General features: G+C 34.5%; 1 protein-coding gene and 1 long non-coding RNA gene across 14 annotated transcripts; both read left to right on the top strand.

The window, feature by feature from the left end:
* The first annotated feature begins 4059 nt into the window (after window positions 1–4059).
* On the top strand, window positions 4060–6115 carry LOC106788635. 11 transcript variants are annotated; one of them, XR_001381919.1, is made up of 4 exons: window positions 4261–4516; window positions 4619–5459; window positions 5814–5937; window positions 6076–6115. It is a non-coding gene; the product is annotated as an uncharacterized LOC106788635 (long non-coding RNA). The 11 variants fall into 11 exon arrangements; XR_001381925.1 differs by lacking the exon at window positions 6076–6115 and having other exon boundaries at window positions 4619–5216; window positions 5388–5474; window positions 5583–5937; XR_001381924.1 differs by lacking the exons at window positions 4261–4516; window positions 6076–6115 and adding an exon at window positions 4060–4137 and having other exon boundaries at window positions 4688–5459.
* Window positions 6116–6161: 46 nt separating this feature from the next.
* LOC106788630 (protein still life, isoforms C/SIF type 2) lies at window positions 6162–17382 on the top strand. Of its 3 annotated transcripts, none has more exons than XM_014752051.1 (19): window positions 6162–8485; window positions 9377–9522; window positions 9792–10059; window positions 10311–10454; window positions 10578–10760; window positions 11221–11475; window positions 11648–11818; window positions 11917–12103; window positions 12544–12810; window positions 13456–13736; window positions 13906–14100; window positions 14193–14301; window positions 14385–14564; window positions 14640–14758; window positions 14836–15012; window positions 15100–15287; window positions 15403–15806; window positions 16008–16229; window positions 16362–17382. In XM_014752051.1, exons 1-19 carry the CDS (start codon window positions 8042–8044, stop codon window positions 16544–16546), a joined length of 4125 nt encoding a protein of 1374 aa, XP_014607537.1. In that variant the 5' UTR covers window positions 6162–8041; the 3' UTR covers window positions 16547–17382. The 3 variants fall into 3 exon arrangements, with proteins under 3 accessions (XP_014607537.1, XP_014607536.1, XP_014607535.1); XM_014752050.1 differs by having other exon boundaries at window positions 6162–8569; window positions 16035–16229; XM_014752049.1 differs by having other exon boundaries at window positions 6162–8569.
* The last annotated feature ends 814 nt before the right edge of the window (window positions 17383–18196 follow it).

Here is an 18196-nt window from a genome sequence, read left to right as displayed (position 1 = left end):
AAAACAGGATAAAAAAAAAAGTGACACCCGACCGATCTCTACTCGATAAAAATATTGTCTTCTTTTTTTTCTTTTTTTTATATATAACCAATATTCTATTTTCTCTCGTTATTTTTGTTGTTGGTCTAACAGCAAACTCAAATTTTTTTTTTCAAAAAGTTATCCAAATATATATATATATCTTTCTTTATTTTTCTAATCGTAGCACGATATTTCACGCGTTGGAATAGAAATAAAAGTGCAACAAAAAAAAAAAAAGCAGAAAAAACAGAAAGAAAGAAAGAAAGGTGCATGAGTTACGAAACACCGCGAGATATACCGTTGAATTTTCGTGTTTTTTGCGAACGGGTGGTTCTTTCTGTTTCCTATTTTTCTTTTTTTGTTTTTCTTCTTCCTCATCTTCTTATTCTTCTAATTTTAATGTAGGCACGAGCGAAATATTTAAACGCGGATAAGCATTCATAACGCGTACGAGACGAAAAGAAGACTTAAAACGCACAATTTTACCGACACCACCTATATTTACTATCTCTCTCTCTCTCTGTCTTTCTCTCTTTTTTTTATTTTTTTTTATATTTCTTTTTGTTTCTTCTTCTTCTTCGACTTCATATAAACCGGGCAGAAGCAACCGTGCCGTAACGTGGAGGCATTAGTTTTAAAGACTCTTTGAAGAGAAATTTTTATCTTTTTCTACCCCTGGTGTTGCTGTTAGCTGCTGCTGCTGCTGCTGCTGCTATTACTATTGCTGCTTGTTTTAAACATCCATTTGCGATTTAAAGCCTTGTAAACGGCCGACATTTTCTGTGGGGGAGGAAATGGGGGGAATGGGGGAAGAACGGGGGGGGTGGGACGGCGGTTTGCATCAATGAGCTGCGAAATAGAGGAGGGGGTTTGAAATATAACACAAACTCAAATCAGTTTTTATTAATTCACCTATCTTTTAATATTACGAATATTATTCTTAATCGGAGAAATTATTTCTTTTTTTTTCTTCCCCGCGACACATAATATTTTTAAATCCCATTTAAATTATAATATTGCCACGTAAAAATATTTTCATTAGATTCTTCAAAATATAAATTGAATCGTTTAATAATTAATTACATTGTCAATCAATTTATATACGACTTGTTTTGTCAGATTAATTTATACGAATCTATATAAAGTTCAGAGAGAGAGAGAGAGAGAGAGAGAGTTTATTAACGTAATATTGATTTATTTAATAATTATTGAACAAACATTAACAGAATAATAAGTAAATTCAAGTGTCGACTAATGTCATTTATTGATATTTATGTGCATTAATGAACAAACTCATATATAGTGTTTCTCATTAGTCATAATATAATTTAATAGAGATCGAGAAATGTCTAATCTCGTAAATGACTTCTATTGGATTTTTAACGATAATTGCCGGTATGAAACGGATATATATTTTTTTTTCTTTAATTAAGATCATCGTCGAGAAAGAGTATAATAGAAATTGGATAGATCGATAATACTATTATTCGTACTTATAGCATTGGCCCGAATTAAAAAAGAAAAAAAAGAAAAGAAAAAAAAAAGAAGAAGAAAAAAAAGGAAAAAAGAGATATGTGTGTCAGCATCGCGTACGTTTGTTTTATCTTTTACTTTTTTTTGTCTCTCTCTCTCTCTCTCTCTCTCGCTCTAACTTTTTTTCTTTTTTACTCTCTGATCCGCATCAAGTGAGAGGGCAAACGCATACACCTGTAGAAATCTTTCTTGCGGGCACATTGATGAGAATAGGCGAGTGCACGAGAGCATGGAAAGAGTGCATCGCACACGCGGTGCAACGCGCTGCATTTTTCTCTTGTCTTCCACATCTCTCTCTCTCTCTCTCTCTCTTTCTCTTTCTCTATTTCGTTGACATATGTTTGATGATGATGCTCGCACATATGTATATCCGAGAAACATCGATAACCCGCTGACTTTGTTCCTCGTCTGCGACTCGTTTGAATTTGTCGCCAACCGCAACTCCTTTGACTGCAAGAACATTGCTCTGTTTTTCGTCGTTTCCTATATACCTTCAGTTTCCTTTATGTAATGTGTACCTTTTTCTGTTAAATATTTGTATCAAATATTTGCGATTACATATTTACACAGAAACATATATATATATATACATATTTATTATATTTTTATAGACACAAATTTATGTATGTAAAATATTCGTAAATGTATATATACGTTTGTATGTTATTTTAACGCCATTTCACAAGAGGGAGAGATAGAGAGAGAGCAAAAGGTAGAATACGACAACAGATACATGCGCAAACGTATCATCACCCGTTTTCTACCATCATCTTTCTTTTTTTCCCTCTTTTAATATTTTATCATACAGAGGGTTGTGGTACTGATAAATGTGATAAAAGTCAGGTCGCCGTGTTTAAATGTCCGGATATGAAAATTTAAACGATGATAAATATAATGACAAGAAAAGTTGAGCCTGTCTCTTCTAAAGGTTTACCTTCAATTAACGGGAACTTTGTATAGGTATCTTTAAAAAGCAGCAGCAACAGCAGGAACAGCAACAGCAACAGCAACAGCAACAGCAGCAGCAGCAGCAGTAACACCACAGCTACAGTTACATATAACGCCTAATTGTTTTTAATCGTTTATTTATTTCCTCTCTCTTTCTCTCTCTCTCTTTCTTTCTAGTTTTTTTTTTTTTTTAATTAGCAAAGCTATACGAAATGTCACGGCATTATTTTCTATATAATGTCAATTATAAAATAGATTATATTATCATTTACGAAGCATGTGTAATCGAATTGAGTTTACTTTCAACGTTGATCGAAGTATAATAAAATGAAACCCTCTTCTTATTCGAGGTATACTTAATGCGCATACTCCTCCTCTGACATATATATATATAAATATACACACATGCATACGCACATTTACATGTATCGTACAAATAGAATAAACGATAGTGGCGCGTGTTCGTGAACGAATATAGGAAAAAATCTAACATTTAAATACCAAAAAAATATAAACACAAAACTCTCTCTCTCTCTCTCTCTAATCGGTTATAGGGGAAAAAAACGATTACTTGCAAAATCAATCGCAACACTTTCGTATTATTTTCCAATTAATCAAACCAAATGCTTATATATTTTCTCTCTTGGTCGATCAATAAAGCAAACCAATGACGACGACGACGACGACGACGTACGACGACTATGACGACTATGACGACTACGACTTGTCGTCGGCAATTCGAATGCGATTCTCGCGCTTTTTCCCGGACCACTCGCGTTGGGTTATATCCTACAGTGGCATCGATTAAAATTTTGTCGCAAAGCACAAACATCCGTCCATATGTATATATATATACACACATATACATATATATATAGAAATTTACGTACATATGCATGAGTATATATACACACATATGTATATAGATAGATATATACATATATATGTGTGTACATAGCGTAGCTATTCTAAATGGGACGATGCGCGCGCTATATCGGATCTCGTAAGGAAGGAAGGAACACACACAATATAATATCCAACTGATATTCCCGAATTTCTGGACTCACGATAGGGATAGTATATCGAATTTAATAGTGAAATGATGCACGAAAGATGATGCTACTACTATATATCCTCTTAAGTATATCCTATACAATTGTAAGGAAGAATCATCATGCCGCATATTCCAAGTCCCCGCAGTGGTAGCGCACCTATCCTACCCTCCCTTCTCTTCCTGTCGTTCCTAGTCGAACACTTTCGAAACACGCTTTCTATCCACCCCCCACCCCCTCCTCCCCACTTCTTTCTCTAGAACAGGAACAGGAATAGAGTGAGATAGAGATATTACGATTGCGTGTTAGAGGGAAATAGAGAGAGAGAGAGAGAAAGAGAAGGGGTTGGTTTTTCCTACTCCCACCAGAATAATCCCTACTACTACCGTGGGGCTCCTGTTCCACCTCTTTCTTCCCCTCAACACCACCTCGCTAACCCACCAGAAGGAGCGAGGTATTGATTCCCCTCGCGGTAGCAGCTTCTCTACCCTGTTCTCCGGTGGTAGTCCGAAGCTGAGCACGTTCGCGGCCGCTGCAGACTCGCTCGAGGAAGCGACTCGCGCGCTCAGCATCCTCTCTCTCTGTCTATCCATCTCCCTCTCTTTCTCTCTCTCTCTCTCTCTCTCTCTCTCTCTTTCTATATTTCGTTTTTTCTCTTACACATACAGACACATTCTCTCTCTTTCTCTCTCTCTCTCTTTCTCTCTCTCTCTCTTTCTCTCTCTCTCTCTTTCGTATTCTCTATCCCATATACCAACGCGCACACGTATACAAAAAAATAACACACACACATACACACTCATATATACTTTATCACACACACAGAGTTCTATACTGACGCACGAAAACACTGGAAGAACGCAGTTCTTAACTCGTTCGTACGTTCGTTCGTACGTTCGTTCGTACGTTCGAACGTTCGTCGTTCATTAGTTCATCATTAGCAACATTAGCAGTTATTATCTGTCAGGATTCCAATCTCTACGTTGTTTCCATTAAATAGAGAAAATATTTGATTCGATTAAGAGAGAATATATATATATATATATATATATATATATATATAGGAATAATTTACGAAGGAACTCTATCGTATCAAGGAAATATTCGTTGATCGTGATTTTGTCAATCGTTAGAAGGTGTCATAAATCCGGTTTTCACCGCCGGGTTCTCCACGGAGGGACTTCTCCATGTCCACCGGTGGAGCAAATCCGGCGGAAATTGTCGTCCTTTTGAATCATCGTTGTTAATCATCATTATTTGATCCGTCACATTGTCATCGTTAACACGAGATGAAAGGAAAAGGATACGTGGTGTTAATATCATCGTCGTATTATAAGAAATCTATTATATCCGCGGGGTGGATCGATTTTTTACGATAAATGACGAAATCTATACACCTATTATTATTATTACTATATCTCGTTTATTTTTTGTAAAATTATACTTTAATCTAATCAAAGTATAAGAGAAGTGTATTGTTTTATTCAACAATTTTGTCCCTATTTACGATCGAAAGTTTTTATAACTTTAATCGTTAACGTTATAAGGTGGTGGTGGTAGTAGTGATGATGATGATGATGATGATGATGGTAGTGATGGTGGTGTTGGTGGTGGTGGTAGTAGTGGCGACGACGATGATATGGTAGAATATAGGTGAAGGATGTGCGTGCAGCTGTTGCTTCGTATCGTGTCGTGTTAATTTAATCGATAATTACTTTACTCGATTTTCCTTTCGATTATATTCTTGTTTGAAATTTAATGAAACTCGCGTGGAATGTTTCAAATAGTTCTTGTTGTTATTAAACTTTGAACTTTTTAATTAACGTGTTATAGAGACAACCTTTAGAGAGATAACCATCCCCCTTATTTTGGAGAAGCTATTGTTTGCGCGCACGGTTTCTATCTGTGTGTGCATCTAACGTACCTATATATATATATATATATATATATATATATATGTATATATATGTATTCTTCATCTTTGCATTACACTTATCTCCCTTATATATTTCTATCCACTTGCCTTAGAGAACCGGTGATGTTTTTAGCGTCGTGAATGAAAAGTTATACTTCGAAAGATAACAAATTAAAGCCCAAGTTTGAAGAGAAAAAAATATTCTAGAAAAAAAGGGCTTTAAAAAGAAAGAAAGAAAGAAAGGGAGAGAGAGAGAGAGAGAGAGAGAGAGAGAGAGAGAGAGAGAGGAAGAGAGAGAATAGAGAAAAGAAAAAATAAAAAGATTATTAAATTTATTCTCGAAGAATCATGATCGTTTGTTCTTTGTGATACTGAACTTTGGCTGTTAGTCGAATAGTAACGCGGTTTAAGATCGTTACGATTTGAGTTTGTCGATAAAGGGAAGAAGGGAGAGGGTGGGAAAGGAAGGTGGGAAATAGAAACGAGAAAGTTCGACAGGATATAAAAGGGCTATACTTCGCGTGATCGATCAGAACAAAAATTATTTCTCTCGTTAGTACGAGAGATTTATTTTATCCGAGTGTATATGCTCTTATGTATATTTAGAAAAAGATATCTAACGAAGAGAAGAGAAATAGGAGAAGAAGAAGAAGAAAAAGAAGAAGAAGAAGAAGAAGAAGAAGAAGAGGAGAGGAGAGAGAAAAAAGAAAGGAAATAAAAATAAAAAATAAATTAAAATAAAATATAAAAGAGAGAAAAACCAAAACAAAGATACGTGATAATCGCGAATGAAAGACGCATATATATATATATATATAATAATAATAATAATAATATTAAACAATATTAATAATAATAGTAATAATAATATTAATAATAATATTAATAATAATAATGATACCTATTTTTATACGGAGAAATTCGTTTCTATGTGTGGTATTGCACAAAATATTCTGTATACTTACTTTTAAGAGAGTTAAAAAATGAACGTTTTGCGCTATTGCTGCGAGCAGTCCTAAAAGATAAGAAGAAAGAAAAGAAAAGAAAAAAAAAAGTAAAGAAAAGAAAAGAGCCGATAAAAGGTAGAAATTTGGCTCGTTGACAAGAAAAGAAAAAAAGGCTGCACGGCGGTTTAAAAGCAAAGATACCGATGATCTTTGAGGATAAGGGAAATAATACAAAAACGAGAAGATCGGTTTGATAAAGTTTGTTAAAAAAAAAGTTAGATTCGACGAGGGAGGAAGACCTTTTGGGCGAATCGAACAGTGATAAGTATTGACGAGAGGACCGTTTTGTCTTTGAAAGGTTCTCTGCACTTAGAGTACCTTAGAGAAAATATAGAATATATACATATATAGATATATATATTATATATACATACATACGTACATACGTAATACTTACGTAGAGATACATATACGTTGCACGATTACATTAGATGATAGATCAATATAGAGTAGTGAATTTTAGACAAAAAAAAAAAAAAAATAAAATAAAATAAAATAAAAGATAGAGTGCAAAGAAGATCTGCCTTATTCGAGAAACGAATGGTCGTTTAATTGACAAACAAGAAAAATAATAAAAAGGAACAAAAAAAAAATAAAAATTCAAAATAGAAGTAATAATAATAAAAAGAGAATATATATAAAATAAAATAAAATAAAGAACACGAAACACACCTAGAACATAGAAATAAATCAACGACGATGTATCGTCGAATGATTGACGACGACTTTATAGTTAACGAGTCGGTGATGAAAAAATTGCTAAGAATCAAGGTACTTGCAAATATTCATTCGATGGACTTCGTAACATGTTCCGGGCTTACAGATTATTCGTGTTTTATTTCACGTCAACCATAGTGATCGGGGTATTGAGAACGTTAACGACGAAATTGGAACCCTTAGCGATGGCTTTCGTCCAACAAATCGTTGAGTTATACGACAAGGATCGTGAATTTTATGCTTCTTAAATATTATATATATATATCTCTCTCTATATATATATAAAGCGTATAAACGAGTGATTAGAAAAGAAGTAGAATACAAAAAGTACTTCCTTACTTTTGGTAGGAGTAAACAAACAAACAAACAAACAAACATTCGCATAAAAAAGAAAAACAAAAAAACCATCGAGCTTAAAAGAGAAAAAGTTAGTGGTTACTCACCGGTGTAGTTTTGGGTGCTGTTGGTTGGTTGGCATATTTCGCGAAGAAAAAATAAAAAAAAAAAAAAAAAAAAAAAAAAAAAAAAAAAAGCAACGGCGTTTCCTCTTACCGTCCAAAAGACAATAAAATGGAAGAGGAAGGTTGTTTCATTTCGGATGGAAGAAAAACGGGAATTGTAGTAGTAGTAGTAGTAGTAGTATTAACAGAAGTAGAGTCGTCCATTCATCGTCAGACGAGTGAAAAAGAAGAAGAAGAAGAAGAAGGAATTATTCGTGAAAAACCGCACGTTTGAGCGGCCTTCTTAAGATCCATCCACCCCAAAAAAAAAAAAAAAAAAAAAAAGAAAAAAAAAAAACAAATGTTCTCTTTCTTCGTCCAATCAAAGCATCGACAGAACTACGAATAATGGTAGAGCCGAGATGGGCAATCAAATGTATGAATAGTACCCTGGATTTGTTGAGTCTGAGCAGTAGTTATACGGATTTGAAGACGTTGTATAAGCAACAGTCGAAGAAATATTCCTGCCTATGTCGTCGCCATACCATAAGCGTGATATCGATAAACGAGTGGAAGAAATTATATTGGTTCAATTGCAAAAACGTCAGGGAAAAGATCAATTACGGTTTAGGTGAAGGATATTATCAAAAACTTCTTCGAATTATTAACGGTGCCTTGAACACTTGGGCGCAATATTATATAGACGGTTTGAGTGTTGCCCGTAGGGATATCATGTTCAAGATAAACGGCACGGCAAAGAAAAACATGAAGCTATTGAAGGAGGGATGCTACTGTCATTACCATCCGCACATTACGGCGGATGCGTGCAACGCCGACTTTCTCAAAAAAGTCGTAAGTTTCTGGGCCACAGTTAGCCCTGGAAGAATACGCGATAAACTACGCGAAAGACTAACAACAACTTACACCATTAAAAAGGTAGAGACGTGAGTCCCCTTCCCCCACCCCGCGAGATATATATATATATAGATATATATATCATTTTTTGTATTCTTTTATCTTTTCACCTTCTCTCTCTTTTTTTTTGTCATTTGATTTTTTCTCCGTGTTTATTTTCTTCCCAATTTTTCAGCATCTATATATTATAACCTACCCCTTACTAATAACCCTTCCCGTACGAAATTTCTATCTCATGCAGAAAGATACGAGCAATCTTGGAAGCATGTTTGGAAGTTCCATCCCTATCAGATATATCTCGCAACATTATCGAAATTAGGAATTCCCTGTTGTACAAGTTGTGCACGCTCGAATGATCTAGCCGTTCGTGTTATCTCGGTGCACAGGGCACATCCCTGGAGCAATGCCACGATAGATTCACCTAGATTTTATTTTACTTTTTATCTATGTCCTCCTTTATGTTAAAAACTTTGTTCCCCCTGAGCGCCCCGTAAACACCCCCTCCCCTCCGCCCCCACCCATTCGAGTATTCTTTTTATTTCTTCTTTTATCTTCTTCCTCATTTTGATTTTATCTTTTTTATTTTGTTTAAATACAATTTTTCTAAATGTTCGAAAAAAGAAAAAATGTATTGTAATCGTTAATCGTCTGCCTACCTTTCTACCAAATGTTATCACACCGTTACACAAATTACACTTATACACCGATATTTGTACGATCCGTAACTTAAATGTGTTTGGATTTTTCTTAATTTTTTTTTTTTTTTTCTTTTTCTTCTGTTTCGTTTTGATATCACCGAATGGAACAAGTTTTTTCTTTTATTTTCAGATGTCGGATGACGACAGAATGTCTCTCACTACTGCGGTCAGCGACGACGACGATGGTGAAAGTGTGATAAATTCGCCCTATCGTGGAAAACAAACTGGAACCGCTGCTGCCTCGTTCAATTGCACCGGTGCAGTTAGAAAAGCAGGGTAACAAAAATATTACATATATATATATTTATTATCCACATGTGGAACAGAGAACGCACATTATTTTTCTATTAATTTTATATATCTAAATAATTGGAAATATATCATTTAAATCGAAATATTATATATTAAACATAATAAATGAAAATTTCAACGCGTGATTTTGAAATAATAATCGTTCTAAGTTCCGTGTAGGAGAATTAAAATCTTTTAGTTCATAGAAAGGAACGATTTGAAAAAAAGCACTTATAAACTTTGTCGATCTGCAGTTTCCTCAGCGTGAAGAAATGGTTGTTACGTAAGAAGCATCAAATTGAGCTTGCAAGGAAAAGAGGCTGGAAGGGTTACTGGGTCTGTCTGAAAGGGACCACACTTCTTTTCTACCCTTGCGATTCGCAAGAAAGTAGAGCCATGGAAGCGGCACCTAAGCATTTAATTATCGTCGATGGTGCTATTATGCAGCCAATTCCGGAGCACCCCAAGAGGGACTACATATTTTGCCTGAGCACCGCTTTCGGCGATGCTTATCTTTTTCAGGTGACGAGAATAAAAGAAAGAAAAAAAAAAAAAGAGAAAAAAAAGAACAGAGAAACGAAAAAGAAAAGAAAAAAAAAAAACGTTCGTTCGTTTTTCGCGGGGCGCGTGAAATTTCTTCATTTTCTAAAATGCCTCCTTGAGAAAAAAAGTGTGTGTGTGTATGAGAGAGAGAGTGAGAGAGTGAGATAAAGGGAGAAAGGGATTAAGAAGAAGAAGAAGAAGAAAAAAAATGCGTCTTATTTAATTTGCAGGCGCCGTGTCAAGTGGAACTCGAAAATTGGGTGAATAGCATACATTCTGCTTGTGCGGCCGCGTTCGCTCGTCATCGCGGCAAGACAGGTACTTTACATCTTCTCCAAGAAGAGATCTTTCGTTTGGAAAAGGCGATAGAATCGGTAAATGTATATCATTTATATTTCGATAAGAGATTATCTAATTTTAACAAGATGACAAAAATTAATCGCGTTGAAAAAAATGTGTTCTTATATTGACGAATGTAAAAATCTCGTTTAATATAGGATCACAAGATGAAACATATGGCGGATCTTCAACAATCCGTCGTATCTGACGTCGAGACTAAACAACAAATAAACAATCAGATAATCCAATGGGAAGAAAATCTCGAACGACTTCATTGCGAACAATTTCGTTTGAGATGTTACATGGCCAGTTTGCAGAGCGGTGAATTACCTAATCCGAAGGTTGGTAATAATATCTATGTAAGGTTTTATACGTGTATTAAAGGTAAAAACAAATTATTGAGAAAATAAGGTTCGTTCAAATTTAGTTCATATTTTTTGTTTCCCTCGTTACATTACGGGGATTTATTATCTTACATGGGAAGAAACTTTAAGCAGAAAGAACATTTTGATTTAACCTGGTTCAGTAAACGCGATGCGCGTAACGATATCGACCCGTGTATACGTAAATAGAACATATAGGAACTGCAGCTGTGTAATTTCCAATAAATTAACGTCGTTGAAGTAAGAGGGCGAGGCGGCACACGATGGGCGTTAATTCCAGTTAGTCTCAAAAACAATTACTTCAATCTCTCTCTCTCTATCTCTCTCTTTCATTCTCTTTCTTATTATACATATATATTTCTCTCTCTCTCTCTCTTTCTTTCTCCCTTTTTCTCTTTATCGTTTTCTTTCATAACAGAGTCTACTAACACACGTATCTCGCGCTACGAAGCAGACTTTGAACAAATTGGGTGTCTTCACCGTGTCGTCCTTCCATGCATTCATTTGCGCACGAAGTCCCTCATTATTGAACAATTTGTTAGCCGGTCGTGGGGCTACCAAGAGAAGACCGCCACTTTTATCTAGGTCGAACAGCGGATCTAGCCGAAGGTCATTACAAATATCCTCTAGAGACGAAGAGAAGACTGTCAAAGTATCCGTGCCGGATAATCAGGTAATTCTTTTTTACCCTTCGAGTTTTATATATCTCTTAAGAAATTTTATATATATAAAAACACGATTTCCTAAGAGATATATAAGTTCCTATAAGATATATAAGTACATAATAGATGATATATGTGTTATATTTATAATCGCGAATCGTTGGATTGATCCTTGACTTTTAGCTCGTTTCGGTTTTTCTGCGCGATGCTATGACGGTAGAAGAATTTTTAGCTAGCGCTTGTAACAGGAAGAATCTCAATCCCATGGAACATTTCGTACGAGTAAAAAAACGACGCGACATGGAGGACCACAATTATTTTGTACCACATAGAACCGATTTGATCGATACTTATGTAAGTTAATTTCATTAGAAATGAATATCAAATCTACGAAGATCGATAATATCGATTTGTCAAAATAATATTAAATTTGATTAATGTGAAAATTATAGTTACACACGCACGAGATAGTCGAGGTCTGTGCTAAGATCTTGTATCAGGTGGAATTGCAAAGGAACACCTTGGAACAAATGTGGGGTTTTTCCGTGGAGGCTGAACTTATTGAAAATTCCGATAGACAGGACGAGCTTTGTTGTTACGTTAGCAGAGTCGAAGATAAAAGCGTGGCAATGCAGAACGGTAAGTTTCCATTTGGAAATTTGTTACGATTGATCAAATTTACGAATTTTTTTAAAAGTTTGTATTCGACAAATGCGATAGTATTGGAAACGACCTTAAAAAGATACATTATTATTATAATCATGCGAAAAGAGTGTATAGTGGTTGGCAACGCGTATGTATATCGATGTCATTAAGAGAAGACCGATCTGTCACGCTTTACTGCACATTTGAACAAAGTTATCGGGATACGCTTTGACATACATGCTTATAGTGCTTATTTATTCTTCATGGTCTCTCTCTCTCTCTCTCTGTTCTCTTCTCTTGGTTAAACGGTCGTTATGGTAGTAAAATGGAATGACATGTTAACGCGCGTCACGTTCGTTTCCCATCCATCATCTATCTTCGTCCTAACTCGTTAACTTTATCTTATGCATTACTCGATAACGTAATACTTTCAGGGATTATTAAGGGTGATGAGATTATGGTAATCAACGGTGCTATAGTAAGCGACTTGGATATGATGTATTTGGAGAGCGTTCTTCAAGAAGAGGTTGGTCTTTGTATGATGATGAGATCGTCTAGAACAGAACCACCAGATCTTACCGGAATTATGAGAGTCACTGATGACATCATTGAGAGTTTGGTCTGCCCACCCCCGCCCTCAGATCCGCCAGTTATAAGTGAAGAAATGATATCCGGCCTTATAGTACCTGCTCCAGGATGGAGTGAGTCTTGTTAATTTTATATCGTATCTATTCTTTTATATGTCTCTCTAGGTGTCATCGTCATGCATTGCACGATGCTTTTTCCATATTTCTCTCGAGGCCTTTCCTTCTTCACTCCGTAACGATCTCATTAGTTCAAAGTCTAATGAAGCAAAGATAATCCTTTGACCGTCAACAGAGAAAAAATAGAACTCACCCGGGGACAACTGGGCCTTGATTCGAGATCGATAAAAATAATATTTCTTCCCATAAGACTTTTTTCGTCGCGGACTATCTTTATGAATCTTTAAAATAGAATTTACACGCGCAAAAAAGAAAAAAGATAACATTATAACGCACGTCCAACGTAACATAAGACATTTTTATTTTCATGGATGTGCGACGCGTTGTGTTACTATCTTTATTATTATTATTATTATTATTATTATTCTTTTCGAGAAAACTCGATGGAAATTAAACTGATTGATAAAAATTTGTGCTTTTTTTCTGTCTCTTTCTTTCTTTTTTTTTTTTTTTATTAATATCCATTTATCGTATAAATGTATATGCTTTTTAATCTAGAAAATTTGTCTAAGAATCTATTCGAACTATTCCCAAATGATCCATTGTTTCGAATTACATTCTGCGACATATTGATTTTTCCAGGCAAGGAAAGTCTCATGCAAGAGTGTACGACTACCTCGCACATTGAGAATGGTAAGCAAACATCAAGAACGAATTCATTCGAGATAGAAAATTTATTAAAAACGGCCGAACAAGTAACGGGTATTTGCCGATCACCCGGTGAGACCAGAAAATCAAGTCCCACAGGAAGTGTCGTGAGTTCACATTCTCAAGCACTAACACCAAGTAGGCAATTGAGCGACGCCGAAAAACTAAAGAAAGTGATATTAGAATTGATCGAGACTGAACGAACTTATGTAAAGGTATTCATTACATCCAATTAATTAATACTAATTCAATTAAAGTGTTTAATTATTTCATTAAATCATTAAATCATTATATATATATAATTGAATTTAATTAATTAGGACTAAAATTAAATGAAAATGTTTAATGACTTTCTAACGGAATAATCAAATTTCGTCCAAACAGAATTTAAACAATTTGCTGGAAAATTATTTGGAACCCCTTAAACGCGAAACCTTCTTATCTAATGCCGAAATAAATGCACTATTTGGAAATATTCAGGAGATAGTCACGTTTCAACGACAGTTCCTGCAAAATCTTGATCACGCTATTGAAATGGAGGCGGATTTCAACAGTTTTGACCATCCTAGTCAATTTAAGGTAAACATTTGAGAGATGTTAGATATTTTTTGTTTTTTTTTATAATAATTTCTTTCAAATAATAATATTCAATAATATTTTTCATTAAACAGGGTGTTCTGTTTTCCATTGGAAGTGCCTTCTTATATTACGTAAATCACTTCAAGCTTTACAGCTCGTTTTGCGCAAGCCATTCGAAGGCCCAAAAAGTTTTACATCCAAGTTAGTTGATGATTATAAAAAACGAAATATATTAATAATTATTATTATTAAATTGATATCTCTCGAATAATTTTGTTCCATAGACGAAGGAAATCAAGCTTTACAAGAGTTCCTGCAAGCGAGAAATCCACGTCAACAGCATTCCTCGACATTGGAATCGTACTTGATAAAGCCAATTCAAAGAATACTCAAATATCCGTTGCTTTTGCAACAACTTAGAAATCTCACTGACGAACGAAGCGAAGAACATCAACATTTGATAGGTAATTAATATTATTTTCATTATAATATTATTGATAATTACGATAATTAATGATAAAATGATCGTCGAATTTCAGAGGCTCTCAAGGGTATGGAAAAAGTTGCTGAACACATTAACGAAATGCAAAGGATTCACGAGGAATACGGTGCTATTTTTGATCATCTATTCAGACAACATCAAAAATCTTGCAAACAGGTAATTAAAATTATAATTTTATTCCTCGTAATATTGGAATATATGTGTTAAAAATTTTTGTTTGTTTTTCCTTTTAGCCAATCGATTTGAGTCCCGGAGATCTTTTGTATTACGGCGGCGTCGAGTGGTTAAATATTTCAGACTTTCTTGGTAAGATAAAGAAAGGTTTGGAATTGCACGCCATGTGTTTCGTTTTCAAATCCGCCGTAGTGTTCCTCTGTAAGGAGAGATTAAGACAAAAGAAAAAGCTCATGGTAATATTCGATAATATTAAATTGTTATCATATATTTTCATATAAGAATGAGATATTTAATATAAATTAATTGTATTATTTTAAAAGGGAGTTTCAACGAAAGCGAATTCCAGTGAGGTAGAAATAATTCGTTATCAAGTTTTGATTCCCGTTACCGAGGTTCAAGTTAGAGCCAGTTCAGCCAAAGATATGGAATCGCATTTCTTATGGGAGTTGATACATCTTAGAAGTCAATTACAGAGAAGATCGGAAAAAGTTTACGTACTTTCTAACAGGTATTTTTTATAATTACAATCTAATATATATATATTAAATAATCTTTAATATAATATGTTATAATATTACTTCATTTTTTTGTCCATATGAAAATATTTGATTTATTCTTTTCAGTACGACGGAATTTAGAAATGCATTCTTAAAAACTATTCGACAAATCATACGAGAATCGGTTAGAAATATGAGTATTCCTTCAACGAAACAAAACATAAATCAACCACCGATGACTATAGCACCTAGGATGTCCACTAGTCACGTAGAAAAATTTGAGAAACAAGCGACTCAGATCCAAAGTCAAAATGGTAATGGTACCACGGTGGTAGCTACGGGAACTTTGTCAAAAAAAGCTATAAAGCAACAATTGTTAAGTAATTCGCATAATGCCAAACGAAAGTATAGCCATTCGAAACAATCTGTGGAACATGAAAGTTCGGAGGACAAGGATATGGAAGAACCAGCTATAAGCCAACAACAGATAACATTTCGTACGAGAAGTAAAACTATAAGCGACACTTCGGGTAAATTTTCAATTCCTTAAATTAAAATTCCTTAGAGAAACTTTGTTTTCATATAAAAAGTGTATAAGAAATAATGAATTTCTTAAAAACCCATTTGAATATCTTCAATCATTCTGAAGAATTCGATTATTATTATTATTATTCTTATTACCATCATCATCATCATCATCATTATTACTATTATTATTAAATTAAATGTAGGCGAAGTAAAAGTTGAAATGGATTCAGGGACTAAATCGGAAGGAGAGGAAGACTCTCAAGCTTTTTTAGGCGAGAAGAAGACTAATCTGGGCCGTACACCTAATCATTTGACATTGAGCACTACTTCTACCATTTCCGCCGGAAGTACTGGCAGCCAAGCCAGGCTCATTCAGTCTTCTCATCAGCCAGAAAATTATCAACCAATTACAGTTAAAGAGCTTGGTAAGATGTTTCGCTATTATTTTTCTTATCTTATTTCCCCCCCCCCCGGATACAAAGATACATTAATCTAAATTGTTATGATATGTATTATATTTTTTAAAAATTACAAAAATCTTCAAATTATATCTTTAGGTTCGCCAATTTGGAAACCCCGAGAATTGCCATCGCTAGGCGAGGCTACGACGTTACCAAGAAAGGGTAAGTCGGCAGGCGAGTTCACGGACATGACCTCGAGCCACAGCGCCTCAAGGAAATCTCTAATTGAGATAAGCAATTGTGCTCAACAATCTAATTTTAATAATCGGGGGATTGAATAAACGTTTAAATATCAAAAAGAAAAGAAAAAAAAATCAAGATGAAATCCGTTTAAGTTCGAATTATGTTCGAACGAACGATGATGACTCTACTACTTATTGCATAAGGTCAGACGATGATCGAGTGAAAAAAGAAAGAGAGAGAGAGAGAGAGAAGGAAAGAGTTGGCAAGAAAAAGTGAAAGATTAATAAGTAAGAAAAAGATTAGAAAGAACACACATATGTGTTTTAACGTTATCACCATGGTTAATTAACGCGTGATTTAATTATACAAATCTTGCTAAGCCGCCCACGCGGTATACGCATAAACGATTATTCAAACAAAATGAAGACAACATCCGCTACTACTCCTCCTCCTCCTCTTCCTCCTACTCCTCTTCCTACGATTTAATACTACACTACTCCTCGTTCTCATTTTGTCTTCCAAGTATTAAAAACAACGTTATGTCGTCGGCCGTTTTCGTTAATATACCCAAAAAAGAAAGAAAGAAAGAAAAACAAAAAAAAAAAAAAAGAAATATTTACAATTGTTACGAATCATACTTTACCATAAAATATCACCGATGTTATTATTATTATTATTCTTACGTTTAAATTCAATCCTTTCTTTTTTTTTTTTTTTTTCAATTACTTTACGTTAAACAATTTCTAATCTCTCTCGGATCGTTCATAGATCATTTTATCGTCGAAGTTGCGATCCGGTTAATCTTTTATTATGGTGGTTTGGGGCTTTTAATTGAACCGTGCCCGGTACGGTACGGTGTATCATTTTGCCGCTCGAAATGCATCGTTAAACGTTAACGTTAATAATTAATAAACAACAACAAAAAAAAAAAAAACACACAGAAAGGTTAATTAACTTGCACTTACTTAGAGCGTGTAAAGGGAGAAAAGGGAGAAGCGGAATATTATTATTGTTTTTAATTTATAAACCGTGCGATTAATTAATTCATTATTGGAGCGCGCATAAAAGGGATTATCGCGCATCAAATAAAAGATGATTATATTTGTGTCGTCCCTTTTTTTTTTTTTTTTTTTCGTTTCCGCACCTACTACGTTCCTACATAAAAAAGAAGAATAAGAATAAGAAGAAGAAGAAGAAGATGGGAAAAAAGAAAATAATATAAAATAAATAACGCATACGTAAATAATACTACCACCCAGCGAAAATTATGGGGAGTAAGGGGTGGGGGTGGGGGTGGGGGGGGGTACGTATACGTATATTCTTTTTTTCAATTGCCGTTTAAACGGGAAAGAAAAAAAGAGAGAGAGAGAGAGAGAAAAAAAATGACGCGATAAGCAACGAGAACAAAAAAAAGAAAAAGAGGTGACCATAAAAAAGAAAAAAAATTAATAACAACATCCTTACATCACTTTTACGAGCGTTTTTCCGCGTGGACGGCAAAGCGCAGAGAGTGTCAGCCGATTGACCCTATGTATATATATATATTGTAATGATGATGATGATGATGATGATGATAATGATAATGATGATGATGATGATGATGTCGTTACGATTACTATTTAATTATTATTATCGTCATTATATATATATATATATAAATATATGTATAATATATTGTCATTATTCTTAATATTCTTATCATCATCGTCGCAATCATTGTTATATTAAATATAATTATTATTAATATT

This window comes from Polistes canadensis, unplaced genomic scaffold (assembly GCF_001313835.1).
Source record: "Polistes canadensis isolate GaletaPanama2010 unplaced genomic scaffold, ASM131383v1 scaffold_146, whole genome shotgun sequence".
NCBI lineage: Eukaryota > Metazoa > Arthropoda > Insecta > Hymenoptera > Vespidae > Polistes > Polistes canadensis.
Note: the sequence above shows the minus strand (reverse complement) of the source record. Positions and strands in the feature narration are given on the sequence as shown.

What these genes read in the sequence shown, in the direction of transcription:
- LOC106788630 (XM_014752049.1), top strand. Translation starts at nt 8,042, where the DNA reads ATGGTAGAGCCGAGATGGGCAATCAAATGTATGAATAGTACCCTGGAT. An exon ending in GGTGCAGTTAGAAAAGCAGG is followed by an intron (nt 9,523 to 9,791) that starts GTAACAAAAATA and finishes GTCGATCTGCAG; the next exon opens with TTTCCTCAGCGTGAAGAAAT. An exon ending in AACTATAAGCGACACTTCGG is followed by an intron (nt 15,807 to 16,007) that starts GTAAATTTTCAA and finishes AATTAAATGTAG; the next exon opens with GCGAAGTAAAAGTTGAAATG.